Source organism: Anabrus simplex, chromosome 5, assembly GCF_040414725.1.
Source record: "Anabrus simplex isolate iqAnaSimp1 chromosome 5, ASM4041472v1, whole genome shotgun sequence".
Lineage (NCBI taxonomy): Eukaryota > Metazoa > Arthropoda > Insecta > Orthoptera > Tettigoniidae > Anabrus > Anabrus simplex.
In genome coordinates, this window is record NC_090269.1 from 450,096,869 (window position 1) to 450,123,508 (window position 26,640).

General features: G+C 38.5%; 1 protein-coding gene across 1 annotated transcript in view; it reads right to left on the reverse strand.

The window, feature by feature from the left end:
* Positions 1-1,568: 1,568 nt before the first annotated feature.
* The window catches only part of LOC136875100 (uncharacterized), a 61,081-nt gene continuing 36,009 nt past the window's right edge, over positions 1,569-26,640 (reverse strand). Inside the window, exons 4-6 of the mRNA XM_068227985.1 lie at positions 24,122-24,202; positions 13,909-13,991; positions 1,569-1,593 (exon numbers count right to left, since the gene is read on the reverse strand). Coding sequence (XP_068084086.1) covers positions 1,590-1,593; positions 13,909-13,991; positions 24,122-24,202 — 168 coding nt within the window. The 3' untranslated portion in view covers positions 1,569-1,589. The remainder of the gene's footprint in view (positions 1,594-13,908; positions 13,992-24,121; positions 24,203-26,640) is intronic.

Below are 26,640 nucleotides of genomic sequence, written 5' to 3' on the forward strand. Positions count from 1 at the left end.
TCAATTTTAGGGAAGGAAAGAAATAAAATTTCCAAATTTGTTACTTTAAATTCTTCTCCAGTTAATTCCTTGTCCGGCCATTCAATCCATGCGCTTCTTATTCATATTGTGATCTACCCAAACCCCAGAACAGTAATAATAGTAATCATAATAAGAATAAATGTACAGCCTTCGCTACAGTGCGATGCATCTTAAGGTACTACTGGAACCTCACTGCCGTGGCTGCACGCAGCCGGTGACACTGGCGGCGCCGCCCGAGCAATTGTGGTGTATTCGTTCCTCTCTTCCTCGGCAGCGCAGTTGGTGTGATTCATCCTTTCAGTACACAAATCACATCCAAAATGCCAACAAAAAGAAGGCAATTGCAGGAAGAAGAAGACGATGACAACTTGGTGCTTCTAGCTTTATTGCTCCGGAAAAGGAAAAGAAAAGTGAGGAACGATGTCTACAAAAACCGAGAGGAAGAAGGGTGCTTTATAATATTGATTGAAAGACATCTAAGAAGAGATGAAGATCTGTTTAGACTCAACTATGACCAATTTGAGATGGTATTGATGTTGGTTGCTGAGCATTTGAAGCCTTTTACACAGCAGAAGTGCATCAATGCCCAACAGGAACTTTTCCTAACCCTGCGGTAAGTAATAGTAATTCCGTTTAGGAAAACAGTTGAAAAATAGGTGAGATGTCTCTAAAGTTTTAATAATCAAGTAAAAATGAAATTCACATTTTATTGCATTTGTCTCTGTAACTTCATTCCATTTTATATCACCTGAATCCACATTGATTTAATAACCAAAAGAGTGAACAATTTCAATGATTAGGTATTTCAAAATTGTAAACAAGAGATCAGATTTTTACGACAGTTTGTCACTAAGTGTATAACTCCAATAGCTGTTATTAATATGGACATTTGGAGCCTGAGAATCTTTGTCCGTATTAGCACGAAGGTGTAAAGGCACAGATTCACGGTTGGTATTGTTGCCGTGTGACAATGTTGTGCTCTGTGGAGAGGAGAGTTGTATAAAATCCTCAGAGACTGATGTTGACTGAGAGTTTATTCCAGGGTGGTAAAATTCAAACTTCGTTAAAATATAAACTTCTCAATTTTTGCCTGTATTATCGATGTTGGAGAAAGAGTACTTAACACTGCTTTAACATTCTATTGGAGAGCTGTATCTTGTGGAATTCTCTGCTGCTGCTCCTCCCTCCTTTTCATGAGCTTGATGAGTTCACTGTGTTGACCATCGTCACGGTTTGTTTTCCTTTTGAGATATCTGCGTGTATTTGTTATTTCACTGGAAATGCTCAGTATAGGTTGGTCTGCAGTACTCGGTGTTTGGGTGTCTGAAATACACTGCTTGGGTATTTCTGAACCGAGGGATGGTGTCACATTATTACTGCTCTGTTGTGATGGCTCATGCATGTTAGAAATGCTTATTCCCTCTCTTTGTACCGCATTTAGAAATGTCAGTCAGTCGTAAAAATGCCATTTTGGTACTTTGCTAGCTGCTGAGCCCGTTAACTTCTTTTCTTTATTTTTACATCTGAAATGAGAGCCCCTCAGAGACTTCCAACGTTTCTTGCATTCTTCATCTAAAATGAAAAGAAAAAGTAATTGATGGATCTGATTTAAATGTAATTATGTTCTCCTAAATTATACATAAGCTACTGTACACACAGTAAATTAATTTAATTTGTTTTAGGTTTATAGCAATGGGAGAGTCCTTCAAATCACTGGCGTTTGCATATCGCATTTCACCATCTTATGTCAGCGTCATCGTGAAGCAAACATTCCCGATAATGAGTACAAAACTCATTCCAATGTTCATGCCTACTCCAACAGTGAGAGACTTAAAACGTATAGCAGACGATTTCTGGTATCAGTGGGACTTTCCAAATTGCATAGTCGCAATTGATGGTAAGCATGTTCGTATTAAATGTCCCAATAACAGCCAGTCGCTATGCTTCAATTATAAACAATATTTTTCCATTGTTCTTCTAGCTCTTGTAGGTGCAGATTACAAATTTATAGCAGTGGATATAGGTTCCTATGGAAAAGAAGGCGACATTGGCATTTTCAAGAAATCTGCCATGGGAAAGAAGATTGCGGCCAGGCACTTCAACATCCCTGAAGAAAGTGCCTTACCAGGTAGTGATGCAATAGCCCCATATGTTATTTGAAGGTGACGAAGCCTTCACTTTAGATATATTTATGACGAAACCTTATTCCAGAGAGGATGCCAAATGGTGTTTAATGAAGGCAGTTTTCAATTATCGCTTAACTCGAACAAGGAGGGTATCTGAAAATGCATTTGCAATCCTTTGCTATGTTCTTAGAGTATTTTACACACCCATTTCCCGCTCACCCCAAACGTGTGATTATCTCATATATCAGTCGCATGCTGTTTGCACAATTTATTACAGGAAGCGTACCTAGAAAAACAATGTAAACCACATTACATCATATCTGATACAGCTAACCTCCCATCAGATAATATGATACCTTTTCATTGAAGGTGTAGATATGCAAACACTAGTGGCTTCAAAGTTAGGAACAAATTCAAGAGCTATTTCTCAAGTCCAGTTGGGCAAGTACCTTGGCTAACAGAACTGGCACTAGTAAGTTTCTGCCAATGATTGTGTGCAAAGAATGCTTAGTTCCCAATGTACGAAATGGAATGTGTCAATAAATGTGTACAATAATAATATATGTATATATATAAAGGAGTAAATGTTCAAGTTACCGAGTTTGTTTGATTTGCCTCCAATCTCTTTCCAAATATTGTCTCACAGTACTGCAGCCTTTATAAGCTGCCACCTTTGCATCGTACAGAACTGGATATCTCGATACAAGCTCCACGAGTTTTTCGTCATCTGGCGGTGAAAAAGACATTATGAATGCTTGTTCGGCGGTGCACGAACGAGCCGCCAGACTGCTACTGATGGGGCTGGGCAGCCCCGCTCCAAATGCGGCGTTGTGAAAGTGGCAGAGGAGTTCCAAATGTATCCCTCAGGGATACATGTGAAGCGGTAGTGAACTTCTGCCACCATGGCAGCGGCAGCACACGGCCACAGCGGCAAGGTTCCAAATCGTACCTTTTTACTTGATGGCATCTGACTGCCTGCTCACCATCCAGGCCTACCATGTAGAAAAATAACCTGGAATTCTCTTACATGTCTACAGCTGAGTTTTAATATTATTTATTTCAGTGCCATAACAATTAGAGTAGCATATATATAAAACAATCTCATAGCAAGTTACCAAAACAAAATTTGTCAAAATTCAATATGATGAATGAATAAAAACAGAGAAAATACAGCGTACTTGCAATTACAGAGATAAACTGGAGATTAAAAATAAAATCAGACCGTAATAATCCATAGGATCTCATGAGACTATTGAAATTCTATGTTACACACGGTAAGTAAAGAAATGCTAAGATATTCTGCTTACAAGTTATGAGTAATACAAACAATTAGTACAAATATAGTGTTAAACGATTAAATATGCTGACAAATTATGTACTTAGTGAGTCACTGAAGAGTTCTCTTCAAATCTTGAAACATTTCAAAATCATACAAAATTCTAAATTACAATTAAGCGAGAAATTGTAAAATGTAAAAAAGATTTGTATTGATAAATAATTTGTACGTGAAGATGTGTTTGATTTGTTGACAACCAGATCACATCTTCTCATAAATTTTTCCTCACATAAAAATTAACTCATTCCATTCTCATCCATGATATTCCATTCAAAATTTTGTATAAAAGATATGTTGGACAATAGTTCTTCTTGAAGAGAGCATTTTTATTTGAAATTCCTTCAATAAATTATAAGAAAGCTTATTTTGTAATGAAGATACCTTATATATTTTTGTAGTAAAGAAAACTTAAGCGAGTTTCTGAACTTAATGTCTGTTACACATTGGCACCGGGACAAGGACAATATAGCCTAATTTACTTCAAATACATTGTAACCAGAAAGCCCGTACTTTAATTGCAACTTTAACATCCCGCATCATCAGTCTCTTTGCCCCCTCACCACAGATCTCCTTTCAGCACCATGGCACCACGTTATCCAATGGCAGTTGACGGAGATCGGGATCCAACCCGGTAGTCTTGACGCCTGGTGATAGTTTGAATGCAGCGTGGAATAATTAAATTAGAATTTATCTGCACTGAGATCTCATGAAGGGAGAACGGAAGTGTATATGCAACGCACAGAATGAAAATGAGATCTGATTCGACACTTCTCTACCACACTGGACTGAATATTATTATATGACACAGTTCATAGTATCCACTATTCACCATGAAAGAAAGAGATTAACAAAGTTCAACGTAAATAACATGATAGTCGTTTGATGCATTTGATGACGTAATTCAATTTAGTAAAGTATCACAGTTTGTAATGGAAAAGAAGTCTGCCTCATTAGCTGAATGGTCAACATACTGGCCTTCAGTTCAGAGGGTCCCGGGTTCGATTCTCGGCCGGATCAGAGATTTTAATCTTCATTGGTTAATTCCTAAGGCCCGGGGGCTGGGTGTTTGTGCTGTCCCCAACATCCCTGCAACTCACACACTACACATAACACTATCCGCCACCACAATAACACGCAGTTACCTAGACATGACAGATGCCGCCCACCCTCATCGAAGGGTCTGCCTTACACGGGCTGCACTCGGCCAGAAATAGCCACATGAAATTAAATTAAAATGGGAAAGAAGATTAAAACAGTTCAAAAAATGAAATAATGTTCATTCTGTACACTTGTGGTCATAACACAAATTAATGAAGTATGACAGTTTATAAAATCTTGAACTTTCTGAAACTAAGGCACAGGCTTGTGAAAGAAATTAAAGCACAGTTTTTATGAAGTAAACACTGTTACTGTTTTGTGAAGATGAATTAAAGCACAGTTTTTAAGAAAACTTAAGGCACAGTCTTACGAATATGATTAAAAACACAGTTTATGCAGGTCAATAACAATGCACGATTATTCGCTCGAAGAAAGAATGTTAATTACTCGAGCTTTAACACAAGCCTATTGACAACTTGAGATAGTCTATCACCTCCTACCTCACAAGAAGAAAAAGGAAGAACAAGATTTTTGGTCAGGCGACTACCGAATTATCAACACAAAATCAAACAGGGGAAATGCAGGAGTTGGTTTAATAATGAATAAGAAAATAGGGCGACGGGTAAGCTACTACGACCAGCAGAGTGAAAGAATTATTGTCGTCAAGATAAACACCAAACCAATGCCCACCACAATAATGCAGGTCTATATGCCTACTAGTTCAGCGGATGATGAAGAAATCGAAAGAATATATGAGGAGATAGAAGATTTAATACAATATGTAAAAGGTGACAAGAATCTAATTGTGATGGGAGACTGGAACGCAGTGGAAGGCCAAGGAAGAGAAGGTAGTACAGTAGGAGAATTTGGATTGGGACAAAGGAACAAAAGAGGAAGTCGGCTGGTTGGATTCTGCACTGATCATAATTTAGTCCTTGCCAATACTTGGTTCAAACACCACAAACGACGGCTATATACGTGGACGAGACCTGGAGACACTGGAAGGTATCAAATAGACTTCATTATTATTAGGCAGAGATTCAGAAACCAGGTGTTGGATTGCAAAACTTTCCCCGGAGCAGATGTGGACTCTGACCACAACTTGTTGGTCATGAAATGCCATCTGAAGTTGAAGAAATTGAAGAAAGGAAAGAATGGAAAAAGATGGGACCTAGACAAGTTGAAAGAAAAGAGTGTGAGGGATTGTTTCAAGGAACATGTTGCACAAGGACTAAATGAAAAGGCTGAAGGAAACACTATAGAGGAAGAGTGGAGGCTCATGAAAAATGAAGTCAGTAGGGCTGCTGAAGAAATGTTAGGAAGGAAGAAAAGATCAACTAAGAATCAGTGGATAACTCAGGAGATACTAGACCTGATTGATGAACGACGAAAATACAAGAATGCTAGAAATGAAGAGGGCAGAAAAGAATACAGGCGATTAAGGAATCAAGTGGATAGAAAGTGCAAGGTAGCTAAGGAAGAATGGCTGAAGGAGAAGTGCAAAGATGTCGAAGGCTGTATGGCCCTGGGTAAGGTAGATGCTGCATACAGGAAAATCAAGGAAACCTTTGGAAAAAGGAAATCTAGGTGTATGAATATTAAGAGCTCAGATGGAAAGCCACTTCTAGGGAAAGAAGACAAAGCAGAAAGTTGGCAGGAGCATATCCAACAGTTGTATCAAGGTAAAGATGTAAATAATTTGGTTCTGGAACATGAAGAGGCTGTTGATGCTGATGAAATGGGAGACCCAATTTTGAGGTCAGAGTTTGACAGAGCTGTGAGTGACCTCAATAGGAACAAGGCACCTGGAATTGATGACACTCCCTCTGAATTACTGACTGCCTTAGGAGAAACCAGCATGGCAAGGTTATTTCATTTAGTGTGCAAGATGTATGGGACAGGAGAAGTAGCAACCGATTTTCAGCAGAATGTTGTTATACCTATTCCCAAGAAAGCCGGTGCTGACAGGTGTGAAAACTACCACACCATTAGTTTAGAATCTCATGCCTGCAAAATTTTAACATGTATTATTTATAGAAGAATGGAAAAACAAGTTGAAGCTGAGTTGGAAGAAGATCAATTTGGCTTCAGAAGAAATGTAGGCACACGTGAAGCAATACTGACTTTACGTCTGATCTTAGAGGATCGAATCAAGAAGGACAAGCCCACGTACATGACATTCGTAGATCTAGAAAAGGCATTCGATAATGTTGATTGGACCAAGCTATTTATGATTCTGAAGATGATAGGGATCAGATACCGAGAACGAAGAATTATCTACTCTCTGTATAAAAATCAGTCTGCAGTGATAAGAATTGAGGGCTTTGAAAAAGAAGCAGCAATCCAGAAAGGAGTGAGGCAAGGCTGCGGTTTGTCCCCTCTCCTTTTCAATGTTTACATAGAACAGGCAGTAAAGGAAATCAAAGAGGAATTTGGAAAGGGAATCACAGTCCAAGGAGAGGAAATCAAAACCTTGTGATTTGCCGATGATATTTTTATTTTATCTGAGACTGCAGAAGATCTCGAGAAGTTGCTGAATGGTATGGATGAAGTCTTGGGTAAGGAGTACAAGATGAAAATAAATAAGTCCAAAACAAAAGTAATGGAGTGCAGTCGAACGAAGGCAGGTGATGTAGGAAATATTAGATTAGGAAATGAAGTCGTAAAGGAAGTAGATGAATATTGTTACTTGGGTAGTAAAATAACTAACGATGGCAGAAGTAAGGAGGACATAAAATGCAGACTAGCACAAGCAAGGAAGAGCTTTCTTAAGAAAAGAAATTTGCACACTTCAAACATTGATATAGGAATTAGAAAGATGTTTTTGAAGACTTTCGTGTGGAGCGTGGCATTGTATGGAAGTGAAACATGGATGATAACTAGCTCAGAAAGAAAGAAAATAGAAGCTTTTGAAATGTGGTGTTACAGAAGAATGCTGAAGGTGAGATGGATAGATCGAATCATGAATGAAGAGATACTGAATCGAATTGGTGAGAGGAGATCGATTTGGCTAAATTTGACGAAAATAAGAGATAGAATGATAGGACACATCTTAAGACACCCAGGACTTGTTCAGTTGGTTTTTGAAGGAAGTGTAGGTGGTAAGAACGGTAGGGGTAGACCAAGGTATGAATATGACAAGCAGATTAGAGCAGATGTAGGATGCAATAGTTACATAGAAATGAAAAGGTTAGCACAGGATAGAGTGGCATGGAGAGCTGCATCAAACCAGTCTATGGACTGATGACTCAAACAACAACAGATGTGTCACAGAATTAGTAGCTGTATATCCTAAATACCCAGAATTTCAGTAACTTTTTACTTTTCTTTGATGAATAAATCTGCCTTCATCTGACTAACATATTTTCTCATAGCACCAGGTGGACATTATCAATGAGATACTTTCTTCAACTGGCAGCAGGTTTCAAACATCTCTTCATTCATATTCATAACAAATGCTGGTTAAATTTCTTTTCCTACATCATAAGGGCCTTAACCCTTTCCCGCCCACATTTTCAGTCCGCTTATCACCAGATTTCAAACTATTATTTAGGAAAAATTGAAGCAGAGCACATTGTTTCAGAAAAAGTTAAATATAATGAAAACTGTTGATAACTATGTATTCAAATTTTCAATAATATTATAAAACGTACCATCAAATCCATTTCCGTATTCATTGAGTCATAAGGTTGTTGGTTCAAACCTGTGAACCCTTCCCAATTGTGGTACTTGACACAAAGATAGGCTCTATTTGTCACATTCTTGTGTTGTATGAATCCGTTTAAACCAATAACCGCGTGATTCTCGAAGTGGAATGTATACTGTATATCAGCTTCTATTTACCCTGAACAAGTGTCTTCACATTCTGTATCTATGTTTCCGGAATGTGCCCGTTTGAATGCTGCATTGATATATATGCAAGTGGCTATCTCAATGAATAGTTTGTCTCCTAACATATGTCAAAAATAATATATTTCTCGTAATGCTCTTTCAAAATTATGGACAGGTTCAACATCATCCATATAATCATTCGGAGTAACGAAATTAAATATTTTTGTTAACGGAAATGCCGCGGAATCGCAATCAGGTCCGAATTCTCTATATCCGTTTTCACTTACATCACTGTTATCACTAGAATTATCTTCATTGATACATTATTCTCTCACTAAAAATTCACCTCCACCCCTACTCAATGATTCTGTGTCACTTTTGTTGCCTATATTCAGCTCAGTTTCAATATCTGCATAACTCAATCCCGCCATGTTTACGAACGAAACAGCTGTCCCGCGCTCATGGAAATTCAGGTCCCTTTCCTAGGTGACGTCAAGACAGATTATCGCTCTTCTTTTATTTCCTAAGGCTTGTAGATCGTTCTGCATTAATTAGTGAATAATCAAGATAAACTTAAATATTATAACTAAGTGGTCTGCCTATTGAATACAATTTATAATTTATTATATTTAGTACATGTTTTGTCCCCTTAGGGACATCACCAGCCAATAATAAATTAACATTAATATATCAGAAATACAAAATAGATGTTATTAAAATTGGAAAGACACATTAAAATATTGATATATGGTTACGACATTTAAAATAAGATCTATTATATGACTTACAATTTTAACAAAATTCCGAAGATCTTATTTTAAATGTGGTAACCATATATCAATATTTTAATGTGTCTTTCCAATTTTAATAACATCTACTTTGTATTTCTGATATATTAATGTTAATTTATTATTAGCTGATTTATAATTTATCCCTTAGGGGACGAAACATGTACTAAATATAATAAATTATATATTGTATTGAATACGCAGACCACTTAGTTATAATATTTAAGTTTATCCTGAATATTCACTAATTGATTATAGTCAATACGGAATTAGTATTACTTGAAATGAAGCTATTAAAGCTTATCACTTGGATCGTACTGCGTGTTCACAAATGCTTCATAAACACTTCATAGCCGAAGAAAACAAAAAACTATCGCATAGCTTGTGTAAGTGTACAGATAATGCAGCTGGGCGCTTTCGGGCGCTAAGGACCGGAAGGCAAAGTGAAGAGTAGGGCGCTTTTGAGCGCCAAGGGCGGGAAAGTGTTAATTTGGCAATTATGGAATTCCAAAACTCTCCAGGGTATTCTGCTGTTGTACTGAGTCATTTCATCTAGTTTTATTTCTCTTCTTTCTTTAACAAAATATTTTCACCCTCCAATTCTTCTATTTGGTCTATGCAGGCTACATGTGCTTCATTTTGTTTTCTTAATTTGCAGTTTTCTTCCATGTTATTGTGAACTGATTCCAAAGAGCGACCATGACCTTTCTCTTTCGCCTCACTGTTGTTTTTTCGATTAACTATACCTTTCTTGACTCTCCATACTAATTCATACAAGTCTCACACAGACACAATTTCTTCTTTCCACCACCTGGAAATACTACCTATTGAATGTTCATTGCAAGTCAGACATTTCCATTTCACTTTACCACTTCTAAACTGTAGTCCATCAGTTGAGTACACTTCCCTTGAAAAAAGCTACCACTTTCACTACATTCAACTCAACTGATATTCTTATTGACAAGTTCATTACAAACCCCACATTTAGTCATAGTCCCTTTAATGTGATGAGTAGAACTTGACTGTGATGTACTCTTTGATAGCGAGAAGTTGCTAAGGTAACAAACAATTGTTAGGTGTAGTACTTTTCAATTCGTATTGCCATAATTGTCAGTGCTTAACCCATTGAGCCCTGCATATTTGTTGGATTGAAACTGCATTGGCACTGGGATTATTTTGGAGGAAATATAGTGTCGCTTCATATTATGAGAAATTTCTTAGTTACAAGACCATTAAAGATTTAAATATACATGAACACAAAAGGCTTCCGTACCACAAACTGCGAAACAAGGAATACAGTAAAACACTTAATTTTATTAGCATCATGGGACCGTAGGCCTACTCAGTCCGCCTGCTGAGCTGTAACCCAGTTTTCTCTTTGCACTTTCTCTTTGATTTCCACATCTATTTGTTATTCAGGAGCATTGCTCACACTAGTACTATTATTACTACTAATTTCACTGAAAAAAATTACATTCCTAATCATCATTACTTCCTAAAAGGGGTTATATATCTGTAAATATCAGTTGTATACTGGCAGCCATCTTGTTTACAAGCGAATCTCAAAGGTAGAGATAGCCTACTTCAAACTAATATTACCAAGCACACTATCGATATATATTACCAAAGAGCATATAACATTGCAAAGAAAGAGTCCCTACACAAATCACAAATGCAACTCACTCTGCCATCTTTTGAGGAAAAGTAAAATTACGTAGTAACATGAGACAACGGAACCGGTCCGGCGTTTGGTCCACCGAGACAAAGCACGGAACGGTTCCGTGGCTCGGGCCCAATGAGTTAATAGCAGTACTGCCAAGAAAAACCCACTCATTATATAACTGAACTGTTAATGATAATGATAGGTTATGCCTACTATCCCTGCGTTGTGCAAATAAAACATATGCGCTAGTCAATGCACATGCTCCAACTAATGAACAAAAGAAAAATGACCTGGAAGACACAGATAGATTCTGGAAGGTCCTGGATGCCAGATTAGCAAAAATCGCAAAATACCATGTCAAGATCCTAATGGGTGATTTTAATGCACAGGTAGGATGTGAACAGAAACACAGGAAAGCTGTTGGGCTCTACCCAGCACACAAAAGAACCAACAAGAATGGGGAATGCCTCATTGATCTATGTGATAACCATAACCCCCAACTGATGTCAACATACTTTCGTCACTTACCAAGAAACGAGGCGACAAGGAGATGCCCAAACAAGACAATAGGAGATTTCCAAGTAGATCATCTTAATATACCTCAAAAATACAGTCTGGAAATCCTGAATTTTACTGTAAAAACTGGGAATAAACATAGACTCAGATCACTACGTATCAATAATCAAATTTCGGCCAATCCCTCTAAACAAACATAAGAACAAACCTACCATAATTCGCTTTAAAACAAAAAAGCCCAGAGAAAGAGTTAATAAATTCAAGGAACTTGCCCAACCTGTCGAAAAAAACTTCAACAGCATGATAAGGTAGATGATACAAGCTGCAAAAGGGAACAAAATCAAGAAGAGGAAGAAGCACATGTGGGGGAAAGATAACTACGAGAAGACCTGAGGGGATTGTCTGAATGCCTATAAAAAGTATTACACCTCAAAAAAAGAAGAAGATTGGAAGATGTACAAAACACAACAAGCACAAACAGCAAAAATAATACGCAGTGAGAAATGCAAGTATGAAAAGGAACCACTGCACAAGATTCAAAAAGACTTTCATAGATGTGAGACCCATGAATACTTCAGAAATTTTAAAAATAAGGTACAAGGATACAAGGCACCTCCCCTTTGCTTTCTAAGGGAAGATGGAACTCTTGCATCATCAAATGAAGACAACAGCAAAATCATAACTAAGTATTTTAACGATGTTCTAAACTTTGAAAAACCAGGCAACCCCATCAAAACAAACAAACAAACAAACAAACAAACAAACAAACCAGTGAGCCAAAACCTGCCATCTTCTCCACCAAATCGCGATGAAATCAAATGCCACACAAAGAAACTGAAAAATAACAAGGCTCCATGATTGTGCAACTGTGGAAACATGCCGTGGAAGAAGCAACTGACATCCTACACCAAACCGTTGTACATATATGGGAAAAAGAACAACTACCAGAGGACTGGAAGCCAGCTTTGATCCATCCTTTACACAAGAAAGGAAATATAAGAGATGTGAACAATTACTGCAGAATTTCTCTTCTGTCAGTAGCCTACGAGATCCTGTCACTATCCATCCTTGAAAGACTAGAACAGCAAGTTGAACACAAACTTGGGGAATACCAAGCAGGTTCTGGGAAAGGCTGATCAAGTGCAAAGTAAAATTCCCAGGGTGTCTCTCTGAACCCTTTGAGATCAAGGGAGATGGGCTGTCACCCTTTTGTTCAACTGCATACTTGAGAAGGTAATACAGAAGTGGCAAAAGACGTTAAAAGAAAGAAACCTTTACAACCCCTTAAGGATTGGGACAAAGAAAACGGAGTGGAAATAGACTGCTTAGCATTCACTGATGATAGAAAATTTTGAAAGTGCAACAGAACAGATCAATATGTTGAAGGAAGTAGCAGAACAAACAGGTTAACAAATTTCCTTTCAAAAGACAGAAATAATGTTGAATATCAAAGAAGATACAGCTCAACTAAACAACAAATATAGAACGATAAAACCATATTAGTAAATTTAAATACCTTGGGGAATGGATTCAGCAAAGTCGACTTGACAAAGAGGCCATAGCAGCAAGAATAAAGAAAGTGGAAGTAACTTTCCAAACCACCCGTAACATATACACCAAAAAGTGCTTTTTTCTGAACACAAAATTTCATCACTACAAAACTGTCATCAAACCAGTATTGCTGTATGCATCTGAATGCCTTATCCTGTCTGAGAAATGTTTGCTTGTGGATTTAGAGAGGAATGAAAGAAAGATCCTACACACCATACTTGGCCCAAACTACGAAAATGGCATCTACATTAGAAAATCCATGCAATGAATATACTCTAAGGTAGAGAAGATCACGGACACAATGCGCAAAGGCAGAGTTCGCTTCTACGGTCATATAAGATGGATGCTCAACTCTCGATGGATGAAACGTATCTTCAGTATATTTTACTCAAAACCAAAAATGGCAATGCAGTAGTACGTTAATGTCAAGAAAGATCTTAAAGAACTGGGCCTACAAGCAGAAGATGCACAAGACCAAAATCTTTCAGAGCAGCCATCAGGACTTTTGGGACTTTCTGGGATAAGAAAGGGGCAACTGGTGTTAAATGGACAGAAAAACGTCGTGCTTAAGCCAGTGAGTTAATGAAGACGATGTGGATCAAGCGAAAAATGAACAAATGCCAGAATGTAAAGTGAGGCTTATCGTGGTCCCTAGTTGGCCGATTAGCGAAGTTGAATGAATAACTGAACTGATTTGATTCCGTCCAAAATTAGCTTCTATCACCTCATTACACAAATATTATGGATTCTGCCAAGAATCAATCTTACTCTTCAGCCAGATAAATACCAAATATGTCAGGAAGTATAATTTGTATGCCAACATCATATGACATTAAGTTCTTTACACCCCCCAAAAGTTAATCTACCTCTGCTAAGCTCGGAACCCAGAGGCTGACACGCTATCACTGGTCCACAAAGGGAGGTAATGAATAGGTAAACAACACATCCAATGTTACATAGCATTAACACTGTACTTACCGGCTTTCTTCTTTGAAGCATGAGACCTGTTCATCAATTGTATGTCCTTCTATGATAATTTCATCTTTAAAGTCTGCAACTGGCTATAAATAAGGAACACAGAAAGTAATTTTGAGATAAACAGGGTCAGGACATAACAAGAAAAAAAAAAAAATATTGAACAAGAAACACCAGATCAAATAAAAGCCATATTTACATTATAAAATTATCATTAATTTGAATCAACCAAAATCAAATACACTGACTGACAGAGCAAATGCAACACCAAGAAGGAGTGGTTCGAAAGGGATGAAAGTTGGGGAAAAAACAGAGACGGCATGGACGAATAATTGATGTTTATTTCAAACCGATATGCAGGTTACACAATACGCATGGCATCGACTCAGTAGGCGATGCACGCAGAAACACGTCGAGGTACAGAGTCAATAAGAGTGCGGATGGTGTCCTGAGGGATGGTTCTTCATTCTCTGTCAACCATTTGCCACAGTTGGTCGTCCGTACGAGGCTGGGGCAGAGTTTGCAAACGGCGTCCAATGAGATCCCACATGTGTTCGATTGGTGAGAGATCCGGAGAGTACACTGGCCACGGAAGCATCTGTAAACCTCGTAGAGCCTGTTGGGAGATGCGAGCAGTGTGTGGGCGGGCATTATCCTGCTGAAACAGAGCATTGGGCAGCCCCTGAAGGTACGGGAGTGCCACCGGCCGCAGCACATGCTGCACGTAGCGGTGGGCATTTAACGTGCCTTGAATACGCACTATAGGTGACGTGGAATCATACGCAATAGCGCCCCAAACCATGATGCCGCGTTGTCTAGCGGTAGGGCGCTCCACAGTTACTGCCGGATTTGACCTTTCTCCACGCCGACGCCACACTCATCTGCGGTGACTATCACTGACAGAACAGAAGCGTGATTCATCGGAGAACACGACGTTCCGCCATTCCCTCATCCAAGTCGCTCTAGCCCGGCACCATGCCAGGCGTGCACGTCTATGCTGTGGAGTCAATGGTAGTCTTCTGAGCGGACGCCGGGAGTGCAGGCCTCCTTCAACCAATCGACGGGAAATTGTTCTGGTCGATATTGGAACAGCCAGGGTGTCTTGCACATGCTGAAGAATGGCGGTTGACGTGGCGTGCGGGGCGCCGATCCTCGCGTGCTGACGTCACTCGGGCTGCGCCTGGACCCCTCGCACGTGCCACATGTCCCTGCGCCAACCATTTTCGCCACAGGCGCTGCACCGTGGACACATCCCTATGGGTATCGGCTGCGATTTGACGAAGCGACCAACCTGCCCTTCTCAGCCCGATCACCATACCCCTCGTAAAGTCGTCTGTCTGCTGGAAATGCCTCCGTTGACGGCGGCCTAGCATTCTTAGCTATACACGTGTCCTGTGGCACACGACAACACGTTCTACAATGACTGTCGGCTGAGAAATCACGGTACGAAGTGGGCCATTCGCCAACGCCGTGTCCCATTTATCGTTCTCTACGTGCGCAGCACAGCGGCGCATTTCACATCATGAGCATACCTCAGTGACGTCAGTCTACCCTGCAATTGGCATAAAGTTCTGACCACTCCTTCTTGGTGTTGCATTTGCTCTGTCAGTCAGTGTACAATAGTAATTATGAAAGGGAACTGAGGAAAAGCATTTTATCAGTATTCTCAACTGAACATGATATGGGCTTTTGGACCTATGCCATGTGAAGAAAACAAGGTGAAGCCCTTAATGTTCCACAGAGAACTTCGTTCTGTGTCTTCAGAAGGAAATCTCGAGCACTCACAAGAAAGACTTCTACATAAATGTTGCAAAATGTACATAAAAATCTCACAATTTTTCTCTGAAGATGTGGAGCAAAGTTTTCTGCAAAACACAAAGAGTTTCACCTTGTTTTCATGACACAGCATAAGTCAAAAAGCCCCATAATTATCATGTCTAGATGTACTGTCTGTGAAAGCATCAATATTAACATTAGAATATATTTAATATCTAGCTCTACCTTTTATGATGATATTTTATTAAATGAAGGATCTGTGATAAATAAATGAAATTTGATTATAACTAAGCTCATTAGAATACCACACTTGAAATTTGGTCAAAAAGCATATATATTAAAGAAATATATGTGACCCAGTTTGATAAATTCCTCAACACATTAATATATACCAGCAAATTGAGTACAATCCAAATATGCAACAATTTAAGACATCTTAACCTAGTAATTGACGAAGAGCTCATTGTGAAGTTAATAAGAAAATAACAGCCTGAGCAGGAATTTGTAATAATAATAATAATAATAAAGTTATTTGTTTTACATCCCACTAACTACTTTTTATGGTCTTCGGAGATGCCGAGGTGCCGAAATTTAGTCCCGCAGGAGTTCTTTTTACGTGCCAGTAAATCTACCGACACGGGGCTGTCGTATTTGAGCACCTTCAAATACCACCGGACTGAGCCAGGATCGAACCTGCCAAGTTGGGGTTAGAAGGCCAGTGCCTTAACCGTCTGAGCCACTCAGCCCGGCAAGAGCAGGAATTTGAAACCTCGAAAATCTTACCTCATTAAGGCAGAGATGAATGTCTTTTCTTGGAGAGAAGGATATATATTTAATAAGGTAAAGCACAAAAATACATATAAAATTATTTAGTTTTCTAATTCTCTAAGACTTCTTCCTCTTTGGGCAGCTTGTGAAGTGGTATCTTTAGCAGGAACTACCGTACAGTTTACATAAGCATTTTGAAGAAGGCTCACAAAAGATAGTGCTTTTGCACATTTTATGATGGAATCCATGAATTGCTAGTGAACCTAGGAATAGAAATGAAAGATATCCATAAAGACGTGCCAGAAAGATGGAAATGCAATGTCACAGTTTTAAGTGTTCCTGGCACAGGCCAAGATATCCATTGCCATTCAGTGCTACATGATTGAAACTGGTCTCAACATTCTTGATTTCTACCTCAACGGGGAGCACTTTAACTCTTTAGCTGCACTATTTTTAAACAGAACACTTACAGAAAGATGGCACATTTTTCTAATTTTTCAAATGAACTAAAAGGTTACTGACATTCAACACCATTGCACCTATTTTTAATTCACCTTTGGCAATCTAGCAATGACATTTGACCTTGAACATTTTGAAGGTAAAATGGAACAAACAACACAATTAGGTTTGTAACACTTCTCCCAAGAAAGTGCCTCTCTGTCGGGTGCACTTGAGGTATGAAACCATAAGGTCTTCCTTGTTTGGCCAGCAGAATTTTCTCCTACACTTGTAGAAATCCCATTATGACAGAATTTCTGAAGTCAACAGCACTAATAACCCCATTCTTGAAGCTTACTGTACAAGATTCCTCAATTTATTAATGCTGTTTCAATGAGAAAATATCACAAGACCTAATATTACTTCAGTTTCTTGTGAACAACTGAATAGTTAGTTTTCAGTTGATCAAATTTATCAACAGTCACATAACCACTTTCACCCTTTTTTACCTCTCCTGAATCTTCATGATCTCAGAAGTGTGATAGGTCGAAAGCATGTTTACCCGGCCAATATTTTGCCACACACAGACACTAACATTTCTTTGAATGGAACATGCAAGAACTTCGGATTTTGCCCTTTCTTCATTTTCAGGGTTTTCATCTCTTCATGTAGTCTTTATGGTTACATCTCCCTGTCCCGCATGCCGCAACATTCTTCCCTGAATGAAGGGTGAAAAGCGCTGGACTAAAAGAAAATTGTCCACATACACAATTCTCAGAAACCTCTGTCAGGCTTCTGAAGACTTTCTCTCCCAGGGACTGACATATCACTGCCATGTCCTACACAAGTCCAAAACTGGCAAAGGAAACCACTTTTACTGCCGACGGCTTTGAAAGAAGGAAGTTTTATGTCACAACCTTCCTGTAAACTTCAGCATAGACTCATCAACTGACAAGCATTCTCCAGGTGAAACATGCTCCAGATATGTGTTTTCTACAATAGAAATGACAGGCCTTATCTTGAATACTGGATCATAACCTGGTGATGCCTTAGGAATGTAGTGTTCATTGTTATTGAAATGAATGAAGGCAGTACTTGTTTCACGACTACACTTGGCCAGAATTAGGCATAGCTGTGGAGCAATACTTTCAAGTACAGTACGTGTGAAATGTTGATTTATGGCATAATCCCATCCCAATATCAATAGCTACCATTGTCTGAATAGCTGCTATAGTGCATTGCGTCCATTGATTATAACTCGAATGTGGAGGAAAATCAAATATTTTATCTAAACGCTGCTCAGCATATCTGTTTGTTTCCATTACTGTATACTCAAACACTGATCATGGCATAAATTGAAGAAATGTGTGAATTGGGTCATCAAAATTCTAAACCTTGCTTTTCACTGTTAAATCAAATTTAACCCCCATAAAATAAATTCACAATTTAAATTCATATGTCATCACTAATATCCTACCAGTCTGATACAAAATGATGGCCCCTCCACTGCCACTTTTTTTCGACAATTACTTTGTATACTTGTCTTGTGATCCAAATTTACTGAATAGTCTGAAAAAGAATCGGCCATTAAAAGACTGAAGATTTTTTCACTGTCATTATTTATGTTGTTCTGTGTGCTCATAGCTGCTGACTAAAGCCCGCTACCAGCCAGACAGCTGACAGGAATGCTGGTGGGAAGATGGGCGAAAGATAACAAATAAACTATTGCCCAATAATGGCGGCATAATTTTCAAACAATGCTTAGTGCAGAGTCAATACATGACTAAAGTGTTTGTATTATTAAATGTCCCTTTATTAAAGAAGTTCATGAAAATTCTAGCAGGAAAGAACCAAGTCGATAAAACTTTATTACCATAGCGAATGCTATCAGGAAGCAAGTCGACAAAAGTTGACTTCCACAGTGAAGGAATTAAGGAACACCAGGCACTGCAGACTCAGAAGAAGGATATCTGACTGCTTTAGATATACTAAACAACTTAAAGAACAAGACATAACCTGCACATCTGCTGAAGGTTCAATGAAATGAATGGATACTGCAGTCATGGATAGGAAATCCAACAAAGGTGCCATTATCAATCCAAGAGTCCGATTTGAGCAACATCAAAAGCAGTACAAATTGATTGATACAGAAAAGAAGATACTCTACGAACCTTGCTTTCATGACTTAGGACACAAGTATAAAATTAACAACTAAGAAGTTATTGGTATATTGCCTGATGGATGCAGAAAAATCACAACTTTTTCTGTTAACATTTTCAAAAGGTTTTGACTGCCTATGAATGTTCCTCAAGATATGTCAACTGCAATTTTGTGATATTCCCTCCAAATTATATAAAATTATCTTTATAAATTAAAGTAATTTTTAATGATATATTTAAAATACAGAGGCAACTGACCAAAAATACAAAATATTGTGATCAACATTTTCTAATTCTAATGAAAATTAAAGAACTGTAATTGCAATATACAGCATAAGCCCGATTTTGCATGACCTTGATTTAATGTACTACAATTGCACCGAATGTCAACAACGCACTTTATTTTATAAGTGTTATGTCTTGCCTCTTGACTGATGACGTTCTCTAGTAGGAACAAAACAAGTTTAAAATATACAGGGTGAAGCGTAATTTGCGCACTCGGGCATTGCAGCGCGACTCCTCACATGCCAGCAATAAAAAAATGTCTCTTACAAAATTTCATCTTGCGAGTATATCCGGCAGAAAAACGATGTTGAAGAGTAGCAATATGGCAACACTGTAACCACATGTAGGGTAACTACCTCTGTCAGCAGAAGTTAGACGTACTGTACAGTTGGTGCAATGGATAGAGTTTTGGGTTAGCATGCAGGAGGTCAAGTGGTCGATCCTGGGTAACCATATGTAGGGTAACTACCGCTGTCAGCACGTTCACGTCGTGCTGTACAGTTGGTGCAGTGGGTAGAGTTTTTGGTTGGCATGCAGAGGTTGATGGTTCGATCCTGGGTTGAGGCGCATTTTTTATTTGCTAATTTCCATCTGACATTACCTACTGTAATACAGTAAGACACCGTTTCTGAGGTCACATGCATCCTACATTTACAAAATAATAATAATAATAATAATAATAATAATAATAATAATAATAATAATAATACATTGAGATACGTACTAAACAGCATGTGGTTACCAGATGCAATGTTGAAAGGCAGAATTATTGGGACCATGGTGATACAACATACAAATTGTAACCGAGTTTGGACATTATTCGCAGAGCACGTTGCTAGGCCTACTGGTAATGTAAGGCCCTAACAAAATGTAATGGACCTGAACGAGGCAAGAATAATAGTTGGTACTAATCTATGGGACCATTGGAGGAGGGTACAAAGAAAACTGGGTTCACATCTAGTAGATGAAGTGGTGCGAATAAATTCACGCCCACGACGTGGAAAGGGCGCCTTTCAAAGCTGACCAATGAAAACGATTCTTTGTCCATTTCTAGGATCATAGTATGTAAGTGCAAATGGTTTCTAGAGGACCCACTGCAATCACTGTTGACGATTAAGATGCCAGATACCATACCACCTGTCAGTGGTCAGATTGCTACTCTTTAACATCCGTTTTCTACTTGATATATTTGCAAGACGAAATTTTGTAAGAGACATTTTTTTATTGCTGGTATGTGAGGAGTCGCGCTGCAACGCCTGAGTGTGCGAATTACACTTCACCCTGTATATGACTTTTTAGGTTACAATAAATGAGCAGTGAATAGTTGGAAACATTTCAGATCTGGTTTTACATTATATTGCTCTTTAATACGGAATACGGAATTTAATAATTATGACCTTGATTTAGCGTACACCTGCATTTAATTGGAAGATATTTCAAGTTCTGAAAATTATTCCATAACAGCAATGTTATTTTATATTAAATTTTTTAGGGTAAAACTCACATTTAGCGTAAAGGAAATGTTAAAATTCTCAATTATTTATCTATATTCGTTATGATTACGGGACATAATGAACCTATGAAAGAGATGATTCAAGGCAGAAGAGGAATTTAGAGTATGGGCACTAAGGGCTAAAGAGAGATGATGATGCTTGTTGATTAAGGGGCCTAATATCTAGGTCATTGGCCCCTAGGTCTAAAGAGAGATGACAGACTCAGATACACATCCTGCTGCAGCCGCTGTATTACAGTGGAAGAGAACCGCATAATAATGACATTATCTTGCTCTTCGAAAATTCCTATGTTAATCTGTGCAATATCCTTCAGTTACAATGAGAATACTTTTTAATGATTCATCTGTTACTACGGGCAAACACGGGAATGTTAGCTTTTCTGTTATCAATATTCATGCACTCTACTCCAGCATTTATATTGAATGTGATCACACATCTTCTGTATCAATTCCTCGCATGAGTGAGCTCTCCCAAAGGTGCTCTTCACATCAATTAATAATGCCCCATAATTTCAACTGCTGTAGAAAAACATTGGTAGAGCACGTTTCTGCAATAAATGCACTGACAGCAGTTGTTAACTCCTTAGAAGTAAAGGCTGAAGTAAACAATTGCTCAATTTTAATACTAAACTATTTCCAACAAAATAATAAAGTCAACATAAAAAACACCTAGTATCACTCCATGAGGACCATGTGTATATCGCTGCCTGATCTTCATGTTAGTATGAACATAAATGAATATTGATGGATATAGACATACATATGATCATAGAAGAGATATGGTAACAAACATACATCATCTTTGCTATACAATATATTTGTCAAGAAAACTATCAACTATGCCTACTTATGTGACTTTTCATGATATCATCAATCTGAACTTGCAAGAGACTTGATTCCCCTTAAATCAGACAATTCACTGTCACCAGCATCACTAGAATCCTTCCCTAAATTGTTAACAATTTTCCAACTACAGTATCGATGCCACTTTTCAGGTCCCATGTCATTTTTCCTTCGCCCACCACATGCTGGATATAGTAACGCCACTGATGAGCTGTCACCTCACGAAATGCTTTGTCAAAATTTGTACGCTCATCACAAAGTTTAAAAGTGATGTTAATCCTGGCAACATAATGTTTGATCTGGCTCCACATCATCTGTATTACATTTAATTCACAATTATTTTTTTTTTAATTTTTTATTTTTTTTTGCTAGGGGCTTTACGTCGCACCAACACAGAAAGGTCTTATGGCGACGATGGGAAAGGAAAGGCCTAGGAGTTGGAAGGAAGCGGCCGTGGCCTTAATTAAGGTACAGCCCCAGCATTTGCCTGGTGTGAAAATGGGAAACCACGGAAAACCATCTTCAGGGCTGCCAATAGTGGGATTCGAACCTACTATCTCCCGGATGCAAGCTCACAGCCGCGCGCCTCTATGCCACAATTATTCAGAGGCAGACTAAGTACAGTGTGACCTCCTTGTTCGGCTAAGTCATCTATTCGAAGCGAGGGCTGTGAGTATTCACCAATTCCAGCAATTCGGTATTAACAAGTCCTTCGATGCATGTTACGTTTTTACTTCTCAGCCAGGAAATGACTTCAGCTTCCTTCCAAAATTTGTTTTGTATATGTTCTATCTTTGCGCGAGGATGGGAGTGTCTGATACGATAACACTACTAGGCAACAGCTTCGGTAATATTCTTTCAAAAAATGACTTAAATATGTCACCAGTCATTCATTGTGATAGTCTCCGATTTTAAAAATCTTGTATACAATATTACCATCCTCTACTTTCAATGTGTAAAACTATCAGTTGCTTACCCCTCCCGGTTGGCTTCTTTAATCCTGCATTAAACCTGAAAAAATGCCTGTTTCTTCAACTTTACAGAACTCCTATTTAACATTTTTACAGGGACTTGATTTTTTAACCTCAAATGGGGTTTACCTTAAATCAAGGTTTCAATAGAAAGCATGCCTTTTCCAGATATCTTTGCCTGTATTAACATAAATTGCACCACGACACATTATTTCCACATTAACAGCAATAAAACAAGGTGATATTGCATGCCCTTCTCTAATCTACATCTCGTGCAAACGATATCACTTTTGCCCCTGTAGTCTAAATTCTCTTATATTGTGCAGATAACGTCCATGCCACAATATTATATCAGCTTTGTCCACTACAATTCTTTTTCGATTTCGACTAATTAACTCGAAACCTATTTCTCTCGGTAGCGGGTGAAGGGTGGATTTCTTAAAATCTGGGAGTTCGGATCAGAATTTAAAGCCGATAACACATTGTTAACCACACAGGGTCCATTGTTTTTAAGAAATATGTGCACTTTCCTCCGGATAGCAGAACGAACAAATTCATCACCCTCCACATCCAAAACATTCTTTTTACCCAGTGTGGTATCACAGCTGGAAGTAGAAAAATTTTTCCACACAGTGTAAAGACTGGAGACAGATACACCGGTGAACTCGGATGTTAAGTTCATGATATCTTGGACTGTCCCTTGTCTTCACTTTCTGTTCTTCCCTTTTCCCCACACTGCACTGGCATTGGGTTTATGTGCACTGATTCATAAATATATACATATATCAGATGTGAACTGCCACTTGAGTTCCCAATGAAGATCCTGACATACACTAGTCCTCATCTCAACGAAGCTCCCAGGTTGATTTTTACTCCTACTGAGAAGGACCCTGGGTTAGTTAGTTACAGACCATCTAAATTTTATAATGTTAATTGAAAAAAAATAGCTTGACTTTTTATTCAGTGTTTATATTGACAATATCTCTTTAGTTATGAAAGGGACAAATTAGAGAAAAATATTTTCTCCTCCTCAGAAGTAAATCATGAATATTCAGATAGTGGTGAAAAGTTTGAATGTAGTGATGTTCAGCTGAATTCATTGATTTGAACTTTGGTCAGGAAAGTTTTGTATCTTGAAGCTAATACTCTGCAAATGGTAAGAAAAAAATATTTGCTTGAGTAGCAAATAATGAATTTTTGTAAAAAAAGTTTCTATTCCAAAATGGCAATTCTCCTGATATATGCCTGGTAGCAACAGAACCAGCTGCCACACAATACCTAGCAGAAATCTTGAAGGTAATTTGAAAACTGGATATAAAATTACCAAATTACTATTTCCTCAAAGGACATTCAAATTGTGTCTTAAAATTAGGGATCTCTCAGTGATGTAATGTAGTTTTCTCACAATTACCACTATCGGACAAAGGCATATGAGATAAATAGATTAATTCAAATGTGGTTACCTGTGACAGTCCTGGCTCTGTCAACTCTGGACTGGTTTCTTCTTTCAAATATGTCTTTGATGACTCGAGTCCAAAATTTTCCTGCAGAAAAATTAATATGTTCAGACACAACTGGCAGTCTACCACAAACAGGGATGTGTTCCATCTGGACATAATGGCTCAAAAAAGATCTCTCATGTGGAGCATCATTTCAAAATAAGAATAAATACTGTAGGCTTCCGATTATGGTCAGACATTATTGATCCAACAGTCAGATTTGAGCAACACAGACAGCAGTACACAGAGGTTGTTACAGAAAGGAAGCTGCTCTATGAGCCCTGCTTCTCATGACTTACGAACTGGTAAGTTATTGGTATGTAGCTTACTGCAATCACAACAATCACAAATTTCTCTGTTAATACTTTCAAATGGTTTTGACTTCCTACGAATATTCTGCAGGATACGTTGACTGCAATTTTGAGATATTCCCTCCAAATTGTACAAAATCCACCATATAAACTTAAAGTAATTGCCAATGAAATAAACAGACTCATTCAGGGAGCAGCTGCCAAAAAATACTTAATTCCATTGAAAACTAAATAAATGTAATTCAAATATAAGAAGGCCACTAGATGTACAATCAGTGCATGTGCTAGTTACCAAGTGATGACAAACCCAGCATCTACACATAATGCCATCCCTTGTCTTCTCTTTCTGTTCTTCCTTTTTTTCCCAAACTGACCCATCATTGTACTTATACGTTTCTACATTTATAATATGACGTGACATGCAGCAGTCCTCATCCCCAGTGAGACCCTACTCAAGTGAGAGTACAGTAAATATTTCATTTTATTGAGTCTTGGTAACTTGCAGTGACCAAAGCATTGGTTTCACAATTTCAACAGGAAGCTTGGAGCCAAGGATCTATTTGTTTGCAAACTATATTAACACATTGCAGTCCGGGTGCCCTTCACCCCATGCACAGCCCTGTTCCCAGCCACTTTATAACTACCTATAAACTGGAGTGCATGCATTCAAATAAACTGTCAGAACTTCACTAGCCTTTGAAGGACTACTGTGTTCTTTTCTGTTGGCCTTCCTGAATAGTCACTGAAATGCAGGTAGGTAAGTATTTGTAGAAATCTGTTTCGGCTCATATTTTTCAGAAATATGGAGTTTTCTATCACAGGATCGGTTGGTCAGTAATCTTTCAGACACGATTTCTTCACCTGCCCTATCAATAAATACAAAGCATTTTTTTAAATTTCCCTGCTAGTCCAATTTAGTGTTGTAGGGGATATGTTATGAGAATGTGAATTCTGCTCATAGCATTAAGTTTGTCTGCTGAGCTACATGCTGAAAAAAATTCTCACCAAACATAAGTCCTGCCACTTGTCCTATGTCTCCAGTTTCATTAGGCCATACCTTTATACCAGGAGCACCTTCAAAATCCTCTAGACTATGTATGCTGGTTTGATCCTCTACAGCTCCACCAACAACTGTCATAAATAGCCTAGGTGTAACTGAAGAGGCATACTAGAGAAATTAGAAGTGAGGTAGTTCCCCATTGCTTTCCTCTCCTCTAGCCTAGGTTCACTGCTGTCCATAACCCAGTTGTCAGAAAATACTACATTATTTACAATATTTAGAATATTTACCCCTGTATCACAATTATCAGACTCGTTCTGCATTACGTGAGTTTCACACCTTGAAGATAAGGCTATATCCTCTTCATCTCTTGAAACATTTCTGTTAGAAGATATTTCATCATCGAACTCTAAATATTCAGCATCATTTGGATATTTGGAGCCTGTATAAGCACATAATTTGTGAATAATTTCATCCCTGTCCAAACACGTGCGAACCCTGGGCGCTGCCAGCTTACATGGTTCTTCAAACTTTGTAAACATGTTGTCAGGAAAAGCAAAGAAAAGAATAATCGAAAAGAAATGTGACTATCGATTGTCTAGAACCATACATAACAGAGTGCTATCACCCTTGACCTCCAAATAGTTCTGCTATATCTCAAAAGATATCATTAAACTTCAGTCTGCTCCTAACATGAGATAACTCAGGACCGGTCCGCAACACTCGGCCAGGCAAACACGAGTTTTCTCGGGACCGGTCCGCATTGTGTTAAGAAAGAGAGGTCGCTATATGACACACCCAACCTTCATGTGCTTGCCTTAGAACAAGGAAATGATGGAAGACAATGGCATAGACCAACAGACCACATTTCGAAAGCCCAGCACGAGGCTAGAATATCATACGACATGAGTTTGAAGTGAGCAATGGTGACACAATGATTTGAACCAATGAAAAGGTAGCATCATTCCAATATTGTCTATACATTGGTTAAAGTGAGGGATGTCCCCTGAACGAGCATAGGACAGAGTCTGTGGAGCGCGTGAGTTAGGGATCCTTATTCGGCAGGAGTCTTCGAAGCAGTGAAGTTGTGAGAAGTGTGTACATACAGCGAGTGTAGAGACAGGTATTATGTGTCTTGAACGTGTGGGGACGTTCCAACATTTAGCTCAATA